We start from the raw sequence: 22,620 nt of genomic DNA on the forward strand, positions 1-22,620 counted from the left end.
ACCTGAGCCGAAGGCAGTCGCTTAACCAACTGAGCCACCCAGGCGCCCCGATAGCAGCTATTTCTTGAGGTTGGTGGAAGCCAGCAGAGTACAGGGAAGCCAGCCTGGGGCCTGGACCCAGCGGATGTTAGGTAACTGGTTGCTGTTTTTATTGGTGATACCTCTGCTGTAGCCTGCTGGCTTCCTTGTCCAGATCCTTGTGCAAGGGGCCAGATGTCCAGAAAGTGCTGCACAGCGTCTCTGCAGCATGGGCAGAGCACGGCTGTGCCAGAGGCAGGCATCTCCCGGGGTCTCCCATGCGACCTGCTCCCGCCACATCCAGGCCCAGGCCGGCTGAGTGCCAGCTCATCTTTCCCTGAGCTGCTGCCAAGCAGAATCACTGGGCTGGCACAGAGCTTTGGCTGGTCTGGGGGTAGGGCAGGGCTGGAGCTGTGACAGGCTGGGGGACAGCGGTCTGCCTCCCACATACCCCCAAAGGCTGTGGTTGTGGTTAGTTAGTTCATGGAGTTCCACCTCACTCAGTGTCCGGATGGGGCTCCCCAAGATTTGGAGATAGATGGGCAACCAAGTGTGGCTACCTGCTGTGGGTGCCCCTGGGGACGGGGGACTAAAAGCCAAGAACACCACGTGCTCAGCACCCCTTCCTTCGTCCTTTCACTTCTTCAGCACTCATGTTGCTATGTGACTTTTGGCAAGTTGCTTAATTTTTCTGACCTCAGTTTGAGGATCTGCAAAGTGAGGCTAATAATATCATCTGACGTCGTGGCTTGCTGTAAAGAATCAAATGCAACCGTGTGTGTAAGGTACCTGGGCAGAGGTCTGGCCTGTGGTACTTGCTCAGTAAACATGACCTCCCTTCCCTGATGGGCCCCAGAAAGCTGAGGAATAAAAGCATCTGGGACCTACCCTTGTGGAGCTCCCAGACCAGATGGGAGGCAGATGAGAACATAGGATGATTGAGTCCAGAGGCCTCGAAGGCCGAGTCCGGGAGTCTGAGCTTGATCTGAAGGAGGGGGAGAGGTTGGAACTGAGCAGGGTCAGGGTTGCCTGGCAGCCATGTGGGGGGGGGGGGGGCGGTGGCTTTCTTTAAAAGGCCACCAAGGCCAGCTTGCCATCCAGTGTTGATTAGTCCCAGCTCGCGCACCTCCAGGAATGGGGAGTTCCATCAATGGGCAGCTCCGTCTGGACTGGGTTGGTATTTTTGTGAAAATGCTTCCATTCCCTCATCCCTCTGTCAGTGAAGATAGTAGATGCGTCTTTTCCTGTGTCCTTAGGACTACCACCTTTAACTGAGAAGACCGTCTCAGGCACCAAGTTGGGCTCAAGGCTCCCTGGGAGGGCTTTACCTCAGGCCAAGATGAAACCCAAAAGTCTCAAGTAAGAGTGAGTGGCCCCTGAGACCACACAGGATGGCCCAGGAAGGCAGTGATGTGCACATCCTGTGTGACCTTGGGCAAGTCTCTAAACCCCTGGGCCTTGCTGTCCCCATGTAACTGTAAAACTGAAGTGGAAAGGACCATGGCACCTTGGGCCCTCAATTTGGTTTCCACTGCTCTTTGCTGAACCCCCACTGTGGGCCAGTCTTTCATCTCATGTGGCAAATCAGGATAAAAACAACCACAAAGAGCCTTTCAGTTAGCTGTCTTTAGTATCAATTACTGACTAGGCAACAGGTTCAGCGAGGTTAAGTAACTGGCCTGAGTCACACAGCTTTGGAGTCAGGAATTGAACCCCGGTCTCTCTACTCCCAGGCCAGATCTCAGTGCAAGGACATGGCCGTCCTCACTGCCTGCCCCTGCCTAGCGCCTCTGTGGGCACCTGGGAGTCAGGAAGTCCCTTATCAGCCCCTCCTGGGGCCCTGCCTTCTGGGGCAGAACCCTGGGTTCCCCAGTTCTTTTACCGCCAACCCCCCCTTTGCTTCCTAGGGCAACTGGGTTCAGACCGTGCCAGCTGTGGGCCAAGTCCTGGAGTCACGGTAGGAGAGGAAAGCAAATGTTGCTGGATGTCAGCTGGAGGGAGTTTGTGAGCCAAAAGCCCACGTTGGGTGCTTGGGAAATAAGCACTTATAAGGGGGCAAGAGGTGTGTCCCTTGCTCTGAGAAATAGCTGATGTGTTAAATGGAAGTAATGAGGGCTTGCAAGACCAGGCCCGGGGCTAGGTACTACACTGGAACTCTCTCCTCCTCACGGCCATCCGATGAGGTGGGGACTGTTGTTGCCCCCTCTCACAAAAGAAAGACCGAGACTCAGAGGGATGGAGCGACTTGCCCATAGTCACACGACAGAAAAGGGCACAGCAACCATTTCCATCTGAGTCCTCAGACTCCAAGGCCCTCACGCATGGCCAGGGACTAGCTTGGTAAGTTTTCTGTTCTCAGTGGGGGCCCGAGACCAATGCAGGGGAAGGCGAGGCCCTGTGTACCCCTCCTCAGCCGCACAGGAGGCTCCGGGCTCTGAGCCTGGTCATCGAGAACTAGTTCTGAGGAGTCTGCAGGCTCCGGGAGGCCCCAGGGGAGAGGGGGGATGGTAGATGAGAAAAGTCGAGACTGGGCGAAACACGCAGGCAGGATCAGAAGTGTCTCCAGAGCTTGACTGGGCTGCGCTGTGGACCATGAAACCACAGGTCTCTGCAGCACCCAGGCTGCTGGGAACTTGAAGGTTTGTCCCTTTGAGCCACATAACTTTCTCTTCCATTTTAACCATTTGAAGGTTGAACCCCATGTAACCTTTGCTGATCCAGAGTTATTGGTGTGGGCTCGGGTTATAGTCCACGATGTCGTGAGGAGTCACGTCCAAGAGCGAAGCCCAGGGGGAGACAGCAGGCACATGAGTGCCCCTGAGGACAGCGTGAAGTAGAGGCCGGGCGGCCGAGCTGGCCCGCCTCGAGCAAGTCATTCTCTCCTGGTAGTCTCAGTTTCTCATCTGTGTACTTGGGACCGTCATTCTGCCACCTCACCGTTGAGGTGTTGAGATGATACTGTGGAAAGCCGAGTGGCGTACGGGTTGTTGGGTCAGTATGATTATTGATGTCGTCTTGCTCACCTGAGAGGCTGTGACTCTCCGGTTGACTGAAGGGACCTGTTGTTGGCAGATAAAGCACCCAGTGATAGGAGACCATGACTGGGAGCGGCTGAGGTAGAGGGACCCAAGTGCTATAGGTGCAGTGGGCCCAGGGCTGAGGTGGGCCCTGGGCTCCTCAGACAAGGCCCGGCTCCCGTGAGGGGAAGGGCTGTGGCCCAGGGAAGGCATCCCATGGTGGGCGTACCCTGCATCCAGGGTTTCCCTGGAGGTCCCTTCCGAAAGTCAGGTTCCCCGCTGTGCTGAGCTCCCAGCAGGCTCTGGGCTCCTGTCTTCGCCTGGGAAGGGGGTCAAAGCCCCAAGCTTCCAGAAACTGGCTCGCACGTACTCAGGTGACCCCCACAGTTAAAGATCACCTCCTGAAGTTTCAGAGAATCCTGCTCGCCCCTTCTACTTCCACTCCAAGAAAAGAGCAGATGCAAGGCCCCAAGAGGGTGCTGAGGCGGTGATTCCCCTTCCCCACCCCACTTTCTTTGACTTGCCCCACATGAGGTACTCCGGGGTTCACAGCACCAGCTCTTCAGAGGCCTCGCCTAGCTCCTCTCAAATTGTGCAGACGATCAGAATCCCGGAGGGCTTGATAAAACAGACTGCCGGGTACCCTTGAGGCTCTGGTTCAGTAGGTCCCAGGTGGGGCCCAGAAGCTTCAGCTCGTGCAAACCCCCGGTGGCGCTGGTGGTGCCCGTCGGCAGGCCGCTCGTGGAGAAGCGCCGCCCCTGTGAGGGTGAGGGGCGGCCTTCATCCTCTGTGAGACGGAGGTGACCACAGCCCCTCCTCACGGAGCTGCCCAGATGAAGGCAGGGAATGGGAAGCTATGGCTACCAGGATTATGAGTCTTTCTCCCCATGAGTGAAATTCTGAGACCAGCGTGAGGTGTCTGTATACTTTCCAGCTGGGAAGGGGATGGGCTGGCCCAGGCAGCTTTCGTGTTGTAACCCGTTTAATCCTACGACACCCAGTGAGGTAAATATTATCGTATTATTATTATTGTTGTTGTTATTATTACTGTCATTTCCTCCATTTTATATAGATGATATACGAGGAAACCCAGAGAGGTTAAGTGATTAACTCAAGCTTGCACAGCCAGTACGGATGAGTCCAGGCAGCAGGGCTCCATCCCCGACCCATTTAACACCCTAACGTGTTGTCACTGGTTGGAACATTAATTAGCCGAAAGAGCACTTGTTCTAAACCTCTTTAAATTTACCACAGTGCCCCTTGTGTGTAACGTTGTATTTTCTGCCCTCTTGGGTGGGAGGAGGAGTGTCCTGAGGAGGGCAAAGCCGAGGGAGAGAAGCAGCCCAGATAGCAGAGGGCGCCCGCACCGGTGTGCTGCCCACTGCTGTGTGACTTTGGGCCGGTGGCCTCCCCTCTCTGAACACATTCTGTCTCTGTGAAGTGGAGCAGTGATGGACAACTAGGGCTGTTTGAAGAGTGAGCTCCTTTGTGTCAGTGCCTGCCTGCCCGTGGCATTCATCCAGTCGATGGCACTGCTTATGATTTCTGGCTGGTTATTGTTTGCTTTTTTTTTTTTCTTTGGCAGCAGTTCTATCTTCTTCATGCTGGTTTCGTTCGGGGAAGGAGTGAAGTGATTTGTGAAGTTTGCCCTGGCTGTGCTTGGAAGGTGTGGGGAGGGGGCCTGTCTAACGTGTATCTGTGGCTGCCCCCGGGGGCAATGAGAGTGGGCAGCGTTCCTACTCTGCAGGGGGACAGGTGGGGCCTCTGGAGCATGGGCCAGCGGGCGGAGGGCTGGGCAGAGCCAGCTCTTACTAGGACCATCTTCTTTGGCACAGGCCACTGTGACCCCTTCCTGTCCTACCACACTGCCTTCCTCATGACCAGAAGGCCTTTCTAGAATACCTCAAGTACTGGACTTTGAGGGAAATCTGAGGCTGGAGGGGGGCAGTACTAGCTCATGTCACACAGCCCGGAGATGGCAGCGAGGAAGCCAGAACTCTGGCCCTCTCTGCAGTGTTGGGCTGTCCCGCCTCCCCCTGTGACATCCCCTCACACCCACAGGCTCCCCCCATAGACACAGTGCACCTGCAAAAGCATACGCCCCGCCCCCCCCCACGGCCTTCGTATATCCCCTCACAGACCATACAGGACACACAGGGCCCCAACTCATGAAAACAACACGCGTCACCCTTACACAAACATTACCCACAGGTACACACTGCCCACAGACGTTGCAAACATTCCAGAGAGACACCCTCGAAAGTCACATGGTCACAACACACAGATACACACCCCCTCACAATTCGGCTCTCGTGTTAACACTACACAGGCAGCACGCATCCCAAACATACTCCTTGAGCATACATGATGAGCACACAGTGTATATATATCTCCTCTGCAAACACCAGTCACAAACGCACCACATACGTTGCCCACAAACACACTCCTATCCCATATACGCGGCAAAGACTTAAAATCCCCAGGCTCCCAGACCCAGCGCACATGTGCACATGCGTACGGGAACTAGGCTGTGAGCTCACATTGCTTATGACTCCGATTTTCTCCAAAGTGGGTCATACGCGAGTCAAGTGGCCGATTTCCTGGGGTGTGAAAGGGAAGAAGGGAAAGGACACAGCTTGACAGACGGCCGTGGCCTCCCAGGGAGCCTGTGCTTCATCCCAGTGGGGTGCTGGGAGCTCAGGAGACCGGGAGCTTAGAAGCCGGGCTGGGGCTGCAGGAGGCAGAGGGCTGGATCCTGTCTCCTAAGCACTGGCTGCCTGGCCCTGGCCCCAAAAAGCCAGCCCCTCTCACTAGGTCTGGAAGCTTGGGAATGGGTATTCAGCCTTACAGACTGCTGTTCTCTGGCCTCTTCTGGGCTGTGTGACTTCTGCCTGCTTGCTCTCCTTCTCCTCTGTATGCTGGCGGCAGGAGACCTGGGTTTGAGGCCTGATCCAGACCCCTGAAACCGCCCTCCCCGCTGCTCGCGTCAGGGCCCACCGGGCGTCCTGGGGGCCGGGCTCTGCTTCCCTCTGGCAGAGGCCATCTCTCAGGAGACCTGGGCAGCCCCTCTCCCTGCAGCCTCTCCCCTCAGCGTGGACACTCCCCTATCTCCCAAACCCCTCACAGGCCGACCCACGTCCCCTCCAGCTACTGCCCCGTCCTTTTGTCTCCAGGCGAGCCTTGCCCTTGCTGTATCCATCCCCCCCTTTCCCCCCCTACATGTCTCCCTTCTTCCTCCACTTGTCTCCAGTCTCCTCAGTCCAACCAGCTCATCGCCAGCTCCCTTGGTCCCTTGGTCACTTGGCTGCTTCACAGCTGCCCACTCCCTCCTTCCCAAATCACCCTCTCCCCTTGGCAGCCACCCTGTGACGCCCTGTCCTGGCTCCAATGTCACCTCTCTAGCACCTCCTCCCGGACCCTTCTCTGGCCCCTCCTCTTCTTCCTCCTCCTCCTCCTCCATCCGCTCTTTAAATGTGGAAGCTCCTGGGTCTCCCTCTGCCTTCGGCCTGGCTTGTTTCTCTCCTCGCCCTCCCTCCAGGAGACCTTCCTGCCCCGGGGTCTCCCTTTCCTGTTCATCCATCCAGCCATTCATCCTCCACGTGGCGGCCAGATGGAGTCTCTCCAAAACACAGATTTGACCAGGTCACTCCCAGCTTAAAACACTTTGATGGCCCTGGGGGTCCAAGCCCATGTCACATTTCCCATTTTCCTGTCTCTTTCACTACTCACAGGGACCAGATTCCGTATCACGCACCCACATACATCCTCCAGAGGTTCCTTTCCTGCTGTCGCCCAACTGTGCTCGGTGATCTCTGCCACACTCCCGCTCTCCCTGCCCCCCACTCTCTCCTGATCTTCCCACCGCCACCTTCCCCTTCTGTCTCTGTGCTACTCTATGTTTAGAGTCACCAGAGAACCACCCTCCCTAGGGTTGCCTGCCTTGAAGACATCTTGCCCAGTGCCTGGAAGGCCCCGCAAAGGCTTCTGGATGGCCAGAGTCCATTGGCGCCCTCGCTATTTCGTTCTCCCGCCGCCCCACTACACCGCAGACACAGACTTTGACCTCTGTCCGCAACACACTCCGATGTCTGCCCACTCAGCATCTCCATCCGCCATCCGGACACCTGGCTGCTGGTCTTGGCTTCACCCGGGGCCCAGCCTCACCTTCCTGCTCCTCTGGACCTCACCCCAGAGCTCACCCCATTTCCTTTGGCTGGTCCCACCCTGTCACTGGCAGTTGAGGCCATCCCTGTGGCCGCGTCAGCTTTTTCCATGTAGTGTGTAGCCGTGGCCAACAGGGCAGGTAGGATGGCGCACGCAGTGGGGGCTTTGGAGTCGAGGTCTGGCTCTGCCGTTGGCTTCCTGGGTAACCTTGGACTGAGTCTCAAGAGCTTCATCGAAAATAAGGGGAGAATAATGTCTACCTGGCATGATCGTGGTGAGGCTTAAAGCCCAGGTATTCCGTCCATATCGGTTCCTTCTTTTCAGTGGGATGAAGACCCTCCTATGGGCTCCCCACAGGCAGGTGAGCCTGATTCGGCCCTTTAAAAGGCTCCTAGGGGGGCGCCTGGGTGGCTCAGTTGGTTAAGCGACTGCCTTCGGCTCAGGTCATGATCCTGGAGTCCCTGGATCGAGTCCCGCATCAGGCTCCCTGCTCGGCAGGGAGTCTGCTTCTCCCTCTGACCCTCCCCCGTCTCATGTGCTCTCTCTCATTCTCTCTCTCTCAAATAAATAAATAAATAAATAAATAAATAAATAAATAAATAAATAAAAGGCTCCTAGGCCTTTGATCAATTTTATAATTGCTCTTCGGGTAGCTACCAATGAAGCAGGATGCGGAGGCTGGGTGCTGGTTGCTTTGGGACCATAGGGTGCTTGGGAGGCAAGGGGGGCATGGGGGAAAGGAGGGGCGGTGGCTCTGAGAGGGAGGGGGCTGGAGGGAGACCTGAGGGGCTGGGAGGGGTCCACGAAGCCCAACTGTATGACGCAGTGATGTGATCGCTTCTCTGGCTCCCGGGAGATCTCCAGCAAACTCTCCACTTCTCACGATGCACTGGGAAGTTGGGTCTCGTTTTAGGGCTAAGTCAAAGTGCTGCTTGTGGGCTCCAGGTGGACACAGAGGGAAAACACAGACTGCCCCCACAGCCTATCTTTCCCCATCAGGGCCATGCACCTGATGCAAATTGGGAGATGGGCCAAGTGGATATTGTGATGTTCCTCAAGCTAGGATTTGGGATTTGGACACCATGGTCACCTAGCCTCCAGGCCACTGAGTCCAGATATTAGGAGGTTATTAAAACTACTAATAAGAATGCCTCATAATAGCAATCCTCTAGGTTGAAACTGAGGGTCTGAGCAATTTGAGAGGACAAGGTGGGGCTAGGCAAGGAAAGGGCTGGGCACCAGAGGAGTCAGTGGGAAGGATCCATTGGCAGGAGCTCCCTGGTGAAGAGCTCTGGCCATCAGCGGTGGGAACATGCTATGTAGGAAGGTGACACGGCAAGGTCCATGCTGCAGGTAGACCGGGAATGGCGTGGGCCAATAGGGAATGGAGGCAGGAGAGTGGCCCGGAGGTCGATGCCATCACCGAGTACCTCAGTAGTGGGGTCTGGACAAAGGCAGAGGCCGGTGTAGTGGGTGGGACAGACTTGGGGATTGATGGTGGGGATGGGGGTTGGGGAGAGAGTCATGGGAACGACAGGGGAGGGAGGGTGATCACTCCTGCTTCTGACCAGGTGACCAGGCAGAGCACAGTCAGGTGATCTGTGCCTTACTGGGGTGATGCCCAGCAGGCAGCCAGATGTTGGGCCTGGAGCCCAGAAGGAGATCTAAGTCAGCAATGGAAGAGAACTGCCAACAAGAGCTTCATTCTCCTGCCCACGCATGGGGACCACTACACCTGCCTCCCAGGGGAAGGTTTGGGGGCCATGTGAACGTCAGCTAGGTGTTATTCAATAGGAGTGCAAATGTCTGGAGACTGGACAAAACTCTGACTAAGCCAACTTGGACCAGGCTTTTTAGATGGGGAAAGGACACTGAGACCTGCTGTCCTCTCACTGTTCCTCACTCATCAGAGAGAGCCCCCAGCAGGACTCCTCTGTGAGGTGGGGCCCCACCTCCTTTTCTGGCTGGACAGTCAGCCCCTGGAGCCTGGGGCTGGGGAGGGGCAGGGAATCCTGGGGTGGCCCGAGGGGCTCCTGCTTCTCTCTGGAACAGCTTGCCTGCCCCCTAGTGGACTTCTGAAGAGTCTCAAGGACACCCTGAAACTGGAAAAGGACCTTGAAGATTCAGTCCACCCTGTCCACATCCCAGTAGGGAGACTGAAGCTCCCAGCAGGAATGGCTTATGCGAGTGCAGGGCTGGAGCTGGGACGAGAGGGGCATGGCTGACCCTCCGGAAAGAGCCCAGGCTTAGACGTCCCGCAGCCCCAGGTGAACACAGTGGCCGTGGGGATGATGACACCCCCTGCCTAGGGCTACAAGACCAGCTCTCTGACACAACACACACACCGCATGTTCAGTAACGTGTGGCCCTTTCATCCTGCTCTACATCACTTCACCCCCCTAGTAGAGCGTAGACTCAGTTCAAACAGTCTTTGAGCAAACCTGGATCTTCGTGCAGGTGGATTTCCTCAAAGTGAGGTTCACCTGCCACCATAGCGGCCTCCTCCACCTCCCCTGCCCTATTATAGTTCTTCTCCTACTGGGGTCACAGAAAGAGGGCTTAGACCCAGCCCTGCCATTAGGAAGCCCCCAGTCTGCAGGGACAGGGAGGGACAGGGGGGCTGGGGGACTGGGGGCCAGAGGAGGTGCCCCTCCTGCAGTATGCAGGGGTGAAGCAAGGATTTCAGGGAAGGCTTCCTGGAGGAGGCAGCAGGGGAACAGAGGTGTGGAGGGTGAGGAGGAGTTGCCCAGAAGGGGTGGGAAGCAAGGGGCTAGGGAAGACTACCCACGCTAGTGCAGGGGTGGAGGTGAGAGCATCCATAGCCGCAGGAGGGGTGGGGGTGAGGAGAGACAGGGCAGCCAAGGGAAGCCATGGGCTGACACACTGCCCATACCTGGCCTGCAGGGTCCCAGCTAAGCATTTGACTAAGCAAGCCCAACACAGAGAAGAGCAGAGGAGAAACTAGGAACTGGCATTGCAGAGGGGAGACTGTTCGCTGGAAGACTCTGGGCTAGCTAGTTCTTTAGTCTGTTAGTTCATCCATTCAGTTTCCCACTGCACACCTCCTCCTGGGCTTTGGGCTAAAGGAATGAACTAGATACAGCTCCTGCCATCCAGTGAGGGTCAGGCATGCAATTACTGATTCCATATAGGGGGCGGTTTGAGAAAGGGTTTCAGGAAGAGGTAGTTTCTAGGTGGGCTTTGAATGATGTTTGGGAGTCCGCCAAATCTGGAAAAAAGGATAAAGACGTGTAGGTAGAGAAACGGCAAGACTAAGATGTGGCATCATTCGGGGCTTGGGGGAGAGCAGTCTGTCATGGCCAGAACGTTGAGTGGAAGGGGGCAGATGGGGTGAAGCCAGCGTGAGTAGAAGAAGGCCAGCCTAGAGCATTTGGCTTTCCCAGGGAGTCCGTCCTAAACTGTGCCTGCCTGAAGAACCATACACCAAATGCTTCCAGATCACCAGGCCCAGCAACGACCTTCTGTCTGCCATCATGAGTACTCCACTCCTTAGAGGTGCCAAGAATGTTCTGCTGCTGGAAACCAACCAAGGGACAGGAGGATGGCACCAGGCTAATGGCAAAGGTGGAGGACTTCACAGGGACCAGCTAGCACTGACTCACCATGAAAGTCATGACTTGGGGCCCCATCTCTGGGGTTCTACCAGGGCAGATGCAAGGAAGCCCCATGCAAATGCCAAGCTGGCTCCTCATGAGAGGAGTGTGAGCTCCTCAAAGCCTCCTCAGCCTCAGCAGGAAGGTTCTGTCCTCACCCGCCATTCACAGAAAAGCTGGGTGCCCCCTGCGGCTGCCCCCTCTCGAGCTTTCCAGGGACCACTGCTATTTCTCTGGGCCTTTGTCACACTGTGTAACCACCTCCTATCAGAAGACAGAGGCATGGACAATCACTTCACCCCTCTGAGCCTCTGTCTCCTCATCCAGAAAATGGGCAATTAACTTCTGTCTTGGTGAGTGTTGTGGTTGAGACAATGTACATGGAAGCTCCAGGCACAGGGCTGGTAGTGGTACGTGCACAACAGGTAAGCCTTAATGTCTCCCAGCATGGAGGAAACGAGCCCAGCCCCAGGGCGGAGGCACAATCCAGGAGTAAGGCGGGCGCTGGCCTTTGTCCTCAGCAATGGCATCCCCAGCTGATGAGGGAAGGTTGGGGAAAGGCGAGTACCCCCGGGGGGGGGGGGCATCTATTCATATGCAGTGTGTCAGCCTTGGAGACGAGTTGCCTCCTGGAGTCCCCAGGTTCTGCCCTGGAGGGTCTGAGAGGGACCTCTGAGAACAGAGCCGCCTCAGCCCTTCTCAACATGGGCAGCTCAGAGGGTGGCCGGAAGGACAAGGCCTGCTCTCCCCACACCACCATTCCGGAGGGCCCGAGAGCAAGGAGACCCATGGCTGGATCCAGGCACAGTCTGACACCAACCCACACACAGACACGGCGTGCACTTGGACACACACCCTCAATGCACGAATATATGGAGATCTGGCGCTGCTCCCAGACGCACACGCACGTGGACGCATGACATACACAGCTGAAGCAGTACGTGTGCAGACCCCCGAGGCCCACAGATGTACAAATGCACACGTGTGTCTGCATAAATGCACATCTGCGTGCCCTGACAACACGCACACGTTCACAGACGAGCACACGCGTGCAGACGCGGCACTCGCCTGCTCGGCGCCCTTTCACCCCCGACATCCACATAACGTACACAGAGCCACGCAGGGCTGTTCACACATGGGTGCGCCCCAGGTGACGGCGTGTGTTCACAGCTATTGCCACCTTTGACCCAACGGCAGCCCCGTAAGGCAGGCAGGGCAGGGGCCTGGTCCCTGCTGTACGGTGAGGAGCCCAGAGCGCCGAGAGCCTGTGGTCTGGGATGCCACTGGAAAGCTGGCTCTTGCTTGGACTTCTGGTCTCCTGGGTCTGCCCACCACCCTGGTCTCCATTTCCTCCATGGGTGCTCACCGAGACTCACTGTGCACAAAGCCTCACGCCCAGAGGAACCTCAAAGTCACCCACATCCCTTCTACAGATGAGGAGAGAAAATCCACAAGCAGAACAGAGTTCAGTGGAGGAACCAGGGCCACGCTGCTGTCCCCGCCACCCCCTTGGCTACACCACAGTCACAGATGTGGGCACACGCAAAGCCGTGGCGTGTCCCACTCCCGGGCGCGTGCGGCTCCTCGCTCCTCAACACCTCTGCAGGTAGGGTCCCCCTCTCAGCCTCGTGTGCTGTGTCCGCAGAGCTCTCTCACAAGGGAGCTGAGGGCAACCGGCCCCGTTCTGCATTTCCAGAAACTCGGGAGTAAAAGGGTTAGGCCCAAAGTCATGCAAGGTCAGGAACGGCAGTGGCGTCCCCCAAAGCTGAGTCTAGCACTTTCCACCACACAGCTGTTCGTGGCTCCGTACACACATCATCCGTGAGCCTCTCCCATTTCCTCTCTCATGCTCCAGTGCAGGCGCGCGTACACACACACACGCACGCACGCACACGCACACATACACACACGCACACACAGACACGCACACATACACACGCACACACGCACGCATACACACACACGCACACACACGCATACACACACACGCAGCCTAGCTTCTGGGAGCGCACCCCCCACCGGAACATTTTTCCAACGACCCCCAGCTCCATGTAGTGCCAGCTCTGTTTCCCAAGGGGTCTTTTGAAGAAGGACAAGTTTGTTTAGGGCTGAACCTGCCCCCTGGCCCCTGGCCCTCTGCCCTTAGTCAGGGAAATGAATTCCACCTGCTTCTGTCTGCCTGCTCTGAAACCAGCCCGGGGGCTTTGGTGAGCACTCTTTGATGTCAGAAGCCAATCTAATGAGTGGGTTGTGGATTTGTTTGCTTTTTTTTTTTTTTTTTCCGGTAAGACAGAAGTCTCACTTTCCTAAGAACTAAGGAATTATCACTCCACTGCCCTTCCTTCCCCTGAGATTCTGGGAGCCCGCGACCTGGACTCCCCGCACGGTGCTCACAGATACCCAGAGGGTGAGGCTGGTTAGGGAAGGAGGCAGCATGCTTACGGTGTTTCAGGAACAGGGCTTACATGGGCTTTGTCAACACCCATTTTAGAAATGACAAACAGTCTCGGAGACGTGAGGTGATGTCAGGAGGTAGTCCCTCTATGTCGGGGGCCCTCGTCTGCCTGGCTCTAGCTCCTGGTCCCCGTCGTGCTTTTCCCTTTGACAGCTGTGCCACCTGCCTCTGGGCCCAGGCACTTCAGCTATACAGTGGGAACAGTGTTCTGGATGTGAGGAATAATAAGCTCTATGATAACAAGCTCTCAGAGTCCAAACGATTTGTCAGGAACAAAGCACTGCGTGAAAGGGAGGGAATATTTCTATTTTTATTGTTTTTGTGTCAAGCGGCAAGTTTACCCACAGGATTCATACTGGAATGCATCAATTAATATCGCTCTAGGGCACTTAGTAATGAGTACCCTGTTGGCTGCCAGGTTGCTCAGCAAGGGAATTCTTTGTGGGGACTGGAGCAAGGAGAGGGTTTGGGAATATCTAGGCACGAGACTTTCGGGGCTGGCACAGGCCCCTGCTCCCCTCGGTCCCCCTTCTCAGGGCCCAGCGAAGGCCTTCCCCGAGCTCCCGGGCCTGGCCATGCTCTGGCGCGCTTTGGCAAATGCCACCCTGATTTCTTGGTTGATGAGGTCCTGCCAGGGATCCCTAGGGGAAAAGGAGAAACAAGAATAATAAGACCACCACCCAGAAGAACAGGGGTGGGCATTTTGAGCCCCCAAATGCTTGCAAAGAGCCCCTCTGCTTCTTGGGCTTCTCCTGCTCCCCGCAGCAAACCCACCATGGGCATCCTCAGACCAGGCTCAGAGAGGGGAAGTGTGGTAGACTCGTGTGCATGCGGGGCTTCGTGTCCAGCAGCCTCCCAGGAGGTGGGGAGCTGGCCCCATCCCCTGCTCCAGATGGTTGCTAGGAAGCCAGAATGCCGTGGGTTGAGGGGCTCTGTGACTCTTGGGGTACCAGGCATATCTGGGATAGGGACCTTGGACCCCCACCCTGCACACACTTTCATTTTCTTACTTGCTTCCCTTATGTGCCTGGAGGAGGGTAGGTTAGGGTTATGACCTTTGCGTGGAGAAGAGAGCAAGGATCTGGGTGACAGCCAGGGCCTCACATCAACCTGGCAGGGGACACTTTTGAGCCTGGTTGGCAGGGATAGAGGGAAGATAAGGGACCATTCTGCAGAGTGTTTCTGTGACATGAGAAGGAAGGCACTTCTGCGGGCCCTTCTGTTGTGGCTACACCAAGACATGGGAGGGGGCCTTGTGTCCCCTTCCCCTGATCTTCACCAGCTTCCCCAAACACCCCCAAATAGATAAAGATAAATAACTTCTACAGGTATGGCAAATACAGCAAGTGAGGATAAAAGCATCTTTAGAAAACCTGACTTTAAAAAAAAATTCATGTTAGAGCATATAGTTCAAGTAAAAATTTGGTAACTGCCTTACAGACAACTCCAAGCCAATTCCCCCTAAGCCCTTCCTGCAGAGATTCTGTGTGTGCGTGTGTGTGTGTGTGTGTGTGTGTGTGTCTGTTGGTCTGTCTGTGATCTCATCTCCAAGCACGAAGAGGGCATGTGGTGGCGTTTCCATGTGTGCGTGTATCTGATGCCTACGACGGATGTAATGTGGGTGTGCACACGTGTAGGCACACTTACGTTTGTGGGTCCCGTGTGTCTCCGTGCTAGGTCTGAGCCTATTCTCCCCCGCCTGCCCGAAGCCCTGGGACGCTCCCAAGTCAGGTGGAACTCCCTGGGACTCATCTTAGCTCCCTTCCCTCCCTGAGCCAAGAAGATGAAAACGTTTCTAGCGCTTTCTAAAGTTTCCATCGGGGAGTGGAAAAGTCATCAGCTGACGAGCTCAGGATGACAAATGGTTGCCAGACCTGCTATTCCCGCTCCTAGGTTGGGGTGGGCCAGGGCCTGATGGGAGCCAGCGGGAGCTTCAGAGCTCCCCTTCCCTGGGCTCCTGGCACTGAAAGCCCTGCGGTGCATCCGCCGCAGGCCAGATCTCCTGGTGCTTATGTAAGCAGGGGAAAGTTCCATAAAGGAATCAAAAAGAAGTGTCAGGAAGCGGCAAGTGCTATGGGGGTGCAATACTGGGAGATGGGAAGGAGGTGACATCAGGGTTTCCTTTAGCGCATGACATCTGAACTGCCTGCCTGCCGAACGAGCGGCGTCAGAGCTGAGGACTGCAGGATAGCAAGGGAACGGGCCAGGGCACTGGGATAGCAGGTGCAAAGGCCCTGAGTTAGAAAGACGTTCAGGGTGTATTAAGGTAACAGCAAGGAGGTTCCGAGCAGGTGGTGTGCAGTGGAAGGTGGCCAGAGAGCCCAGGCCAGGGGCAGGCCCAGGCCCAGAGAAGCGGGCCTCCAGGGTAGCAGGAAAGAGGTTGGTCTTGAGGCTCAGAGCAGTAGAGAGAACCAGAGGGTATTAACCAGGGGACTTTCCTTTGGATCCTGTTCGTGTTGTACTTAAGACCTTGCTCGAGGGGCGCCTGGGTGGCTCAGTCGTTAACCGTCTGCCTTCGGCTCAGGTCATGCTCCCAGGGTCCTGGAATCGAGCCCCACATTGGGCTCCCTGCTCCGTGGCGGCCTGCTTCTCCCTCTCCCACTCCCCCTGCTTGTGTTCCCTCTCTCGCTGTGTCTCTCTCTGTCAAATAAATACATAAAATCTTTAAAGAAAAAAAAAAAAGACGTCGCTCAGGCTGCCAGGTGGTGGGTGGAGAGGCACAGTGGATGGGGGAGTGGTGAGCCGCCCCTGCCCCGGGCAGGAGACAGGTGCTCAGGTGGAGCCCTCGGGTGGGGGTGTGGTGGAGGCAGAGCCCCGGGGACTCCAGGACGGCGTCCTCCACCTTTCAGATGGAGGATTGCGAGGCCACCCACGAGGAGAGAGCTCTGGAGGTGGGCCAGGCTGCCAGGTGGGGCTCCCAAAAGGATCTGTTGAGGGACAGCGAGTGCTCCACAGCCCAGAGCTCCGGAGGAGGGGTCAGGCTGAGGCCCTTGATAGATGTCAGCAGTGTCTGGGTGGGAAGGGAACCCCCGCATTTCGGGGTCTGGGAGAGGCACGGGGCTGGCTGGCGGGGAGCCTGAGGAGGGTGAGTTGGAGAGGAAGGAGCCCAGCTGGGAGGCCTGGGGCATATTTCTGGGAAGAGGGAGGGCAAAGGGGAAATGCTGCCGAGCTGTCGGGTTGAGAACATAAAACTGGCCTGCAGATCTAGTGACACGGATGGAGGTCACAGGTGACCTTCACAGAGTCTTCTGGGTGCGTGGGGGTGAAAGTCAGACTGCGGGGGCTGGGCAGGGAGTGGTGGGTGAGGAAGTGAGGTCACCATCAGCAGACAGGCCTTCTGAGAAGTGCGGCTCCCGGCAGGGGCGGGACCTGGAAGGCTGTAGGGCGGAGGAGGCCTGCTCTGTAAGACCCAAGAGAGGCGGGCTGGAGCAGAGCACCTTGATGGACAAGGAAAGGACACGAAGGGCCATAGCTGTTCTCCTGCGGATGGGTGAGCCAGGGTGCCGTGGCACACGGCGTTCCTCACCCCACGCTGCTGCCCAGCAAACTGTCCACACAGACACTGTCTGCGAAGTGGAAGGACCCTGGGCTGCGTGGAGGCCTTTCTGTGAGCAGAAGCTGCTTCTGCACCCACGAGGCTGGGGTGGCCTTATAAAAAGGGTGCCCCTGTGTGTCCTGCACCCTGGTGGGCACACCAGTGTGGGCCCACCCGCCCCCACCCCTGCCCTGCTGTGCTGGACCCTGCTCTGTGTCAAGGGGAGGACACTCGAGATGGCCTTGGGGCACCCTGACAGCAGGTGCAGAGGAAACGGCCTCCGTGAGCAGCTTCCTGCCCGTAGCCCCGGCCCCGCCAGCCGGGCCCCTTGGGCTGCTTCAGTGCTGGGCATCCCACACACTTCTTGTCTTTGAGAGGTGGGGGCAGTCTTGGGTGCGGGGCCGTCCTGGAAGAGTGGAGGGGAGCCAGTCGGAAGTTCTGATGACAGAAGAACCCTAGTGGGGCTCAGCCCCCACATCTGCAGTGGGCCCGTGGGCCCCAGGCCCTTCTCATTTCTAGGAAACTGTCATTTTCAGCCATTGGCAGCACCCGGCCGCCCTGCCCTGGGCCCTCTGTGGACTGGCTCCTGCCCGAGAAGAACACGTGGCAGTAAAACAGCTCCCCCGCCACGCCGCCCTTATTGCCCTCAGGGAAGGACACAGGGTCACACAGGACGGAGGACAAAGGGAAGAGCCTAAGTGCCAGGCAGGCACACGCTCTCTGAGGATCTGCCTCATTTGGCCCCTGACATGTGCGTGTCCTTTGATCTATAAATTCCTCATTTGCAGAAAGAGTCTGAACCGGGACAAACGCCGAGTCACTTTTTACCAGCGCATCACCGGGACCCGGCTCAGAGTGGGCAGACTGCGCGTGCGCAGCACCAGGAGCCAGGTGGAGCTCCCCGCGGCGCAGCCCCGTGTTGCGATCCGGATGCTGTCGCGAGGGATGTGTGTTTCCGAAGTGCTCTGACCCGAATGGAGAGCACAGATCAGAATGAGAGACCAGCCAGGCAGCGTGACCGCATCCACAACCAACGCGTCAGCAACAGGCTGTCTCTCAACAGTGGGAAGAGGTGACTATTTAATCGCTAAAGAATTGTGTATTTTCCGTTTTCCACATTGGGCAGGTGATAATCTTATAATCAGAAAAAGAACAAACCAAACTTCAAACAAAAAAGGCTGAGCTTTGGGGGAAATTCCTCTTACTCACCCAGGTTTGATGTCCAGAGGTGTGGGGAGGGACCCACGGAAGCCTGCCTTCCCCACCAGCCAGTAGGTCTCCTCTACGCCCTTCCCCTGGAGGAGAGAGGAAAGGGGATTGAGCACAGCTTCTCAGGCAGAGAGCAAGGCGGGAGGAAAGGGCACAGTTCCGAACAGCTCCGTGCAGAGCAGCCTGGAGCCGGGAGCCAGACTGTTTGGGTCCAAATCCTGGCTCCATCACTGGCTAGCTGTGTGACTTTGGCCAACTTACTTCACCTCTCTGTTCCTCAGTACCTCATGAGTTGCTGTGAGGATTACATGCATTAATATTTATCTCTTAGAGAAGTAACTGAATAATAAATCGTGAATTCTATGACCAGCAGATCTGGAATGCTAAGATCCCAAGATGCTATGATCTGTGATTTTCCCAAACTGTCGAAGGACCCCATTGCCTGAGATGGGGGTACGGCTGCCTGGAACTTAGGAGTAGAGGGGGCATTAGGGTCACTGGGGCTAGGGCTGGCTGGCCTATGGATTTGGCCACGGATGGGTATTGCCCCGTGGAGCCCCCAGGCCATCCTGAAGAACTGTGGTTGGTGTGCTGGCCCCGCCCCCCTCTCTGCATTCCCCTCTGGCATCAGAATCCTCTGTTCCTCAGGACATCTCGTGCCTACTCCCCCAAACAAGACTTATTCCCGCTCACTCTCCCATAACCTCCATAGTAAATGTTTCCACATACGCCAGTGCTCACAGGCTGTGTGACTGTGGACAAGTTGCTGCTCCTCTCTGAGCTGTACCCTCCTGCTCTGACATTTCACAGTGTAATGAGGTGAGTTCCACCGAGCACACAATTTCTAGGGCCTGGTCATAGTTCTGGGCCTTTAAATGTCTGGGCTGCTCCGGTCTTAACCACCAGGCCTGTCTGTACCTGAGGAATGGGGGGAATGAGAGGAAGTGCGATAGGAAGAAAAGTCACTCACTCACGGGAACACTGAACCATTACCTTTATTGAATGTTAACATTTCAAAAAAGAATGCAGAGGTGCTCATGGGCAGGTATCACCCAGTGTCACCCCTGCAGCAGCAGAAGGAGGTCGTGGGAGTGGTGGGTGCACAGAGAAGGTATGGTAGCTACCACTGGGGAAAGGGAAGATGGGTGTTCACAGGGGTCCTGGGATCGAGCCCTGCATCGGGCTCCCTGCTCAGCGGGAAGCCTGCTTCTCCCTCTCCCACTCCCCCTGCTTGTGCTCCCTCTCTCGCTGTGTCTCTGTCAAATAAATAAATAAAATCTTAAAAAAAAAAAAAAAAGATGGGTGTTCCTGGGTCAGGGCAGGCTTCCGTGAGAGGTGAGATCTGCTCTAGGGTTCTGAGGGATGAGTAGGAACCCGACGATGTTATGAGAAAGCACAGGCTTTAGAGACATCAGATCTGGGATACAAGCTAATGTGACTTTGAATGAATCACTTTGCCTAATTTCATTTCCTCAACTATAAAATGGGGACATTGAGCCTTCTTTCATGATTGCTGTGGCAATAAATATGTTAATGTTGGGCACCAGCCTACTGCCCAGGTATGTTATCAGTAGAAGTAACTTCTCGACCCTGGCCCTTCTTCCTATGAGGAGTCAATGAGGGAGTGGTTCCCAGGAAGAAGTGTTATTTTTAGAATTTGGGGAATGATGAGGACAGGTGATCAGGTCCATCCTCCACTACAGACAGAGTATTTCCTTCTCTATCAGTCAAATGAGTAAGAATCTCTCCAGCTGCCCACAGAAACTGGATTTGGCGGGGGGGGATTTTTCCATCAATTCCAGGAAAGAAACTTCCCCTACCTTTAGCTCTGTCTGGCCTCTGATGTCAATTCTGTAGCCTTCGTCCAGGCTGAGCAGTGTCTGGACTGTGCTTCTGCTGACGTGAATTCTGTATGCTGACAAGAAATGTAGCAATCAAGTCACCACCTGGTGGCAGCATACCTGGTGTTTAGTAATATCATTAAGACCTGTAACAGCCCCAGTGCCAGCCAGTAATGCACACAGTTCTGATTCCTACAACACCCTTCACCTGACCTTCCTGTCCCTCTGGTAGACTTGGTCACTAAAATAGAGGCCTCGAGGAAAAGCAGATTCCATAGATTGAGTGTTCAGAGGAACTCAAGATGAAGTCAGAACACGTAGGAACATAATTTTCATTTATAGGGAAGTCTATGAAGGCTGAGTCAGAGCAGATAAGCTATTATTTTTCTTTTAAGAGCAAGACTCCCCACTAGGGCCAGCACATCTAGTCATGCAGGATATGTACCAAACAACATTAGCGAGCACACGACTTCCGTAGCCAGAAGCAGAGGTCCTAGGACTCCAACTTTTACACCTGCTCTAACCAAGCCATCAGAGTGGCCTCTGCTGCCAGCAAGGGCCTAAAATGGCATTAAAAACTTGAGAGGGGTCTCCTCGTCGTAAAGATGTGGAAACCAAGGCCTAGAGGAAGAGTATTTTGCTCGAGGACACCAAGCAAGCCAGTGGCAGACAGGGCTAGGACCCAGGCCTCCTGCCTCTCAAGTCATTGTGTTCTCCCATGAGATCACCACAAAAGCCCCATGGAAAGTTAGAAGAACCAGTGACATACATTATCTCCATGTAGTTGTTTTACTGACAACTAAGGTACACTGCCACCAGGTGGTAGTTTGGTTACTAAGCACTGTTTCAAATAGCCAGCTTGCCGGGGTCATTGAGAGTCCTCACCCAGGCAAGATAGAAATATAAGACACTCACGCAGCCCTGTGGACTCCATCCGGGATGCAGTGTTAACAGTATCGCCGAAGAGGCAGTACCTGGGCATGGTGAGACCGACGACCCCTGCCACGCAGGGCCCTGAAACTCAGATGTGCCCAGTGAGTTCCAGGGGGTCCTGGACCCAAGAGAGGTTTCCATGGCAGTCTTGCCCTTCCCCATGCCGCCCCCACCCCTGCTGTCTCTACCCCACCTCCTGGGCTCCAGCTGGGGGTGAAGATGAAGCTATATGGAGTCTCCAACTGTACCCAGAGAAGAGATGATATCTGTGCCAGGCTCTGGGCCGGGGGTAGGGGGACACAGATAAATCAGAGCCAGTTTTTGCTCTTGGGGAGCTCCCAGCCTCGTGGTGGGGGGGCATGTAAGCTGTGATCAATGTTGTCAGATGGAAGCATCAGAGCTGTGCCAGCCCAGAGATGGGGGTCTGACCCAGCCCAGAGGACTTTCTGGAGGAGGTGGTGCATGAGCTGTGTCTTGGAGGATGAAAGAATGAGGGGGCAGGGAATGGCAGGAGCCCAGAGGCAGAGAGCCCACCTGTCTGTGGGAAGCGGCAAGCAGCTGAGCGTGGTTGCAGTGGCAAGGGGGGAAGTGATGGGAGATGAGGTTGGATGGAATAGCAAGGGCCTGGGAGGCTGTGGGGGGTGGCCAGGAATTTGGATTTTATCCTACAGGGGAAACCATGGAGGGAGGAAGGGGTGGGGCCCTGAGAAGCATGTATTAGAGACCCCTCGGTCTCTCCTAGACCCATCCCAGCAACATTTCATTGTTGGCATAACCACAGAAGGTCTCTGTCCTGCCTCTTCCATCAGACTATCAGCTCCCCGGCACAGCCTCAGATGATTCTGACAGAGGCTGAGACAAAACATGTACGTGTATGTATATATATGAATGAAACTGAGCATCACAGATTCTTTGACTTATAACATCTCAGAACCTTCAAATAATAGAAGAAAAAGAGGAATGTCAAATTTTCTATCGTAGAGCTTTAGAATCTCAGAATGCCAGAAGCACACCATTGGGGTTGCCCCAGCCCAAGTCGGTCTGGCCCGTCGCCCCCACGGCCCCCAGTTTGTACCTGAGTGCAGGCCAGCGCGGATGTAAATGGGCACGTCGGGCGCATGCTTCATCTGGAAGCCCCTCAGAGAGCTGAGGATGTCCAGGGCCACGTTGGCCATCTCAGCCGCGTGCCGGCTCCCGTTGCGCCGGGGCAGCCCCGAGGCCACCATGTAGGCATCCCCGATGGTCTCCACCTAGAAGCCACAGCCTTCACACTCCGTGCAAGAGCACGCCCTCGCTGGACCACCCCAGCGCCCGCACAAGGCCCTTCTGGGGAGCCCTGAGCCGCCCCTCAAGTCTCTGGCCCACAGTGCCGTCTCTATCGGGCCTCCCGCCCCAGGTGCGCTAGCGACAGTTAGATCTGCACACTTCAGATCGCCTTGGTCTGAAGTGGAGCGGACCGTGCCTATCTGGTCTCTTCCCGCCCCAGGCCGTGACCTGGCAGCAAGACCTGGGCACCCCGTCTGCACGACGCCACAGCGACAGATCAGGCCTTCATCTGGAGAGGAGCACGTGCGTATTGGATACGCATATATACCCCCTGGGGGGGGGGGCGTTTGTAAGTAAGTACACCTAGTATGCCTTCCAAGGTGTACTAGACAAAATGTAGGTTTGGGAATCATATAAACGTGGGTTCAATCCCTGGCTCTGCCATTTACCTTGGGCAGACCACTTCACTTGTGCGAGCCTCAGTTTCCTCTTAGGTGGACTGCACATTAAAGATAAAGTATTGAAAGAACTAGGCTTTGGTTATCAGAAGGGAGGTGGCTGGAGGGGT

General features: G+C 55.9%; 1 protein-coding gene across 1 annotated transcript in view; it reads right to left on the reverse strand.

Moving 5' to 3' along the window:
* Positions 1-13,589: 13,589 nt before the first annotated feature.
* Positions 13,590-22,620, reverse strand: part of LOC102740621 (guanylate cyclase D-like) — a 37,634-nt gene continuing 28,603 nt past the window's right edge. Inside the window, exons 14-18 of the mRNA XM_006745432.2 lie at positions 21,862-22,036; positions 20,769-20,867; positions 19,833-19,927; positions 18,013-18,098; positions 13,590-13,909 (exon numbers count right to left, since the gene is read on the reverse strand). Of these exons, the coding sequence (XP_006745495.2) occupies positions 13,801-13,909; positions 18,013-18,098; positions 19,833-19,927; positions 20,769-20,867; positions 21,862-22,036 (564 nt within the window). The 3' untranslated portion in view covers positions 13,590-13,800. The remainder of the gene's footprint in view (positions 13,910-18,012; positions 18,099-19,832; positions 19,928-20,768; positions 20,868-21,861; positions 22,037-22,620) is intronic.

This window comes from Leptonychotes weddellii, chromosome 11 (genome assembly GCF_054177405.1).
Source record: "Leptonychotes weddellii isolate Sample4059 chromosome 11, ASM5417740v2, whole genome shotgun sequence".
Lineage (NCBI taxonomy): Eukaryota > Metazoa > Chordata > Mammalia > Carnivora > Phocidae > Leptonychotes > Leptonychotes weddellii.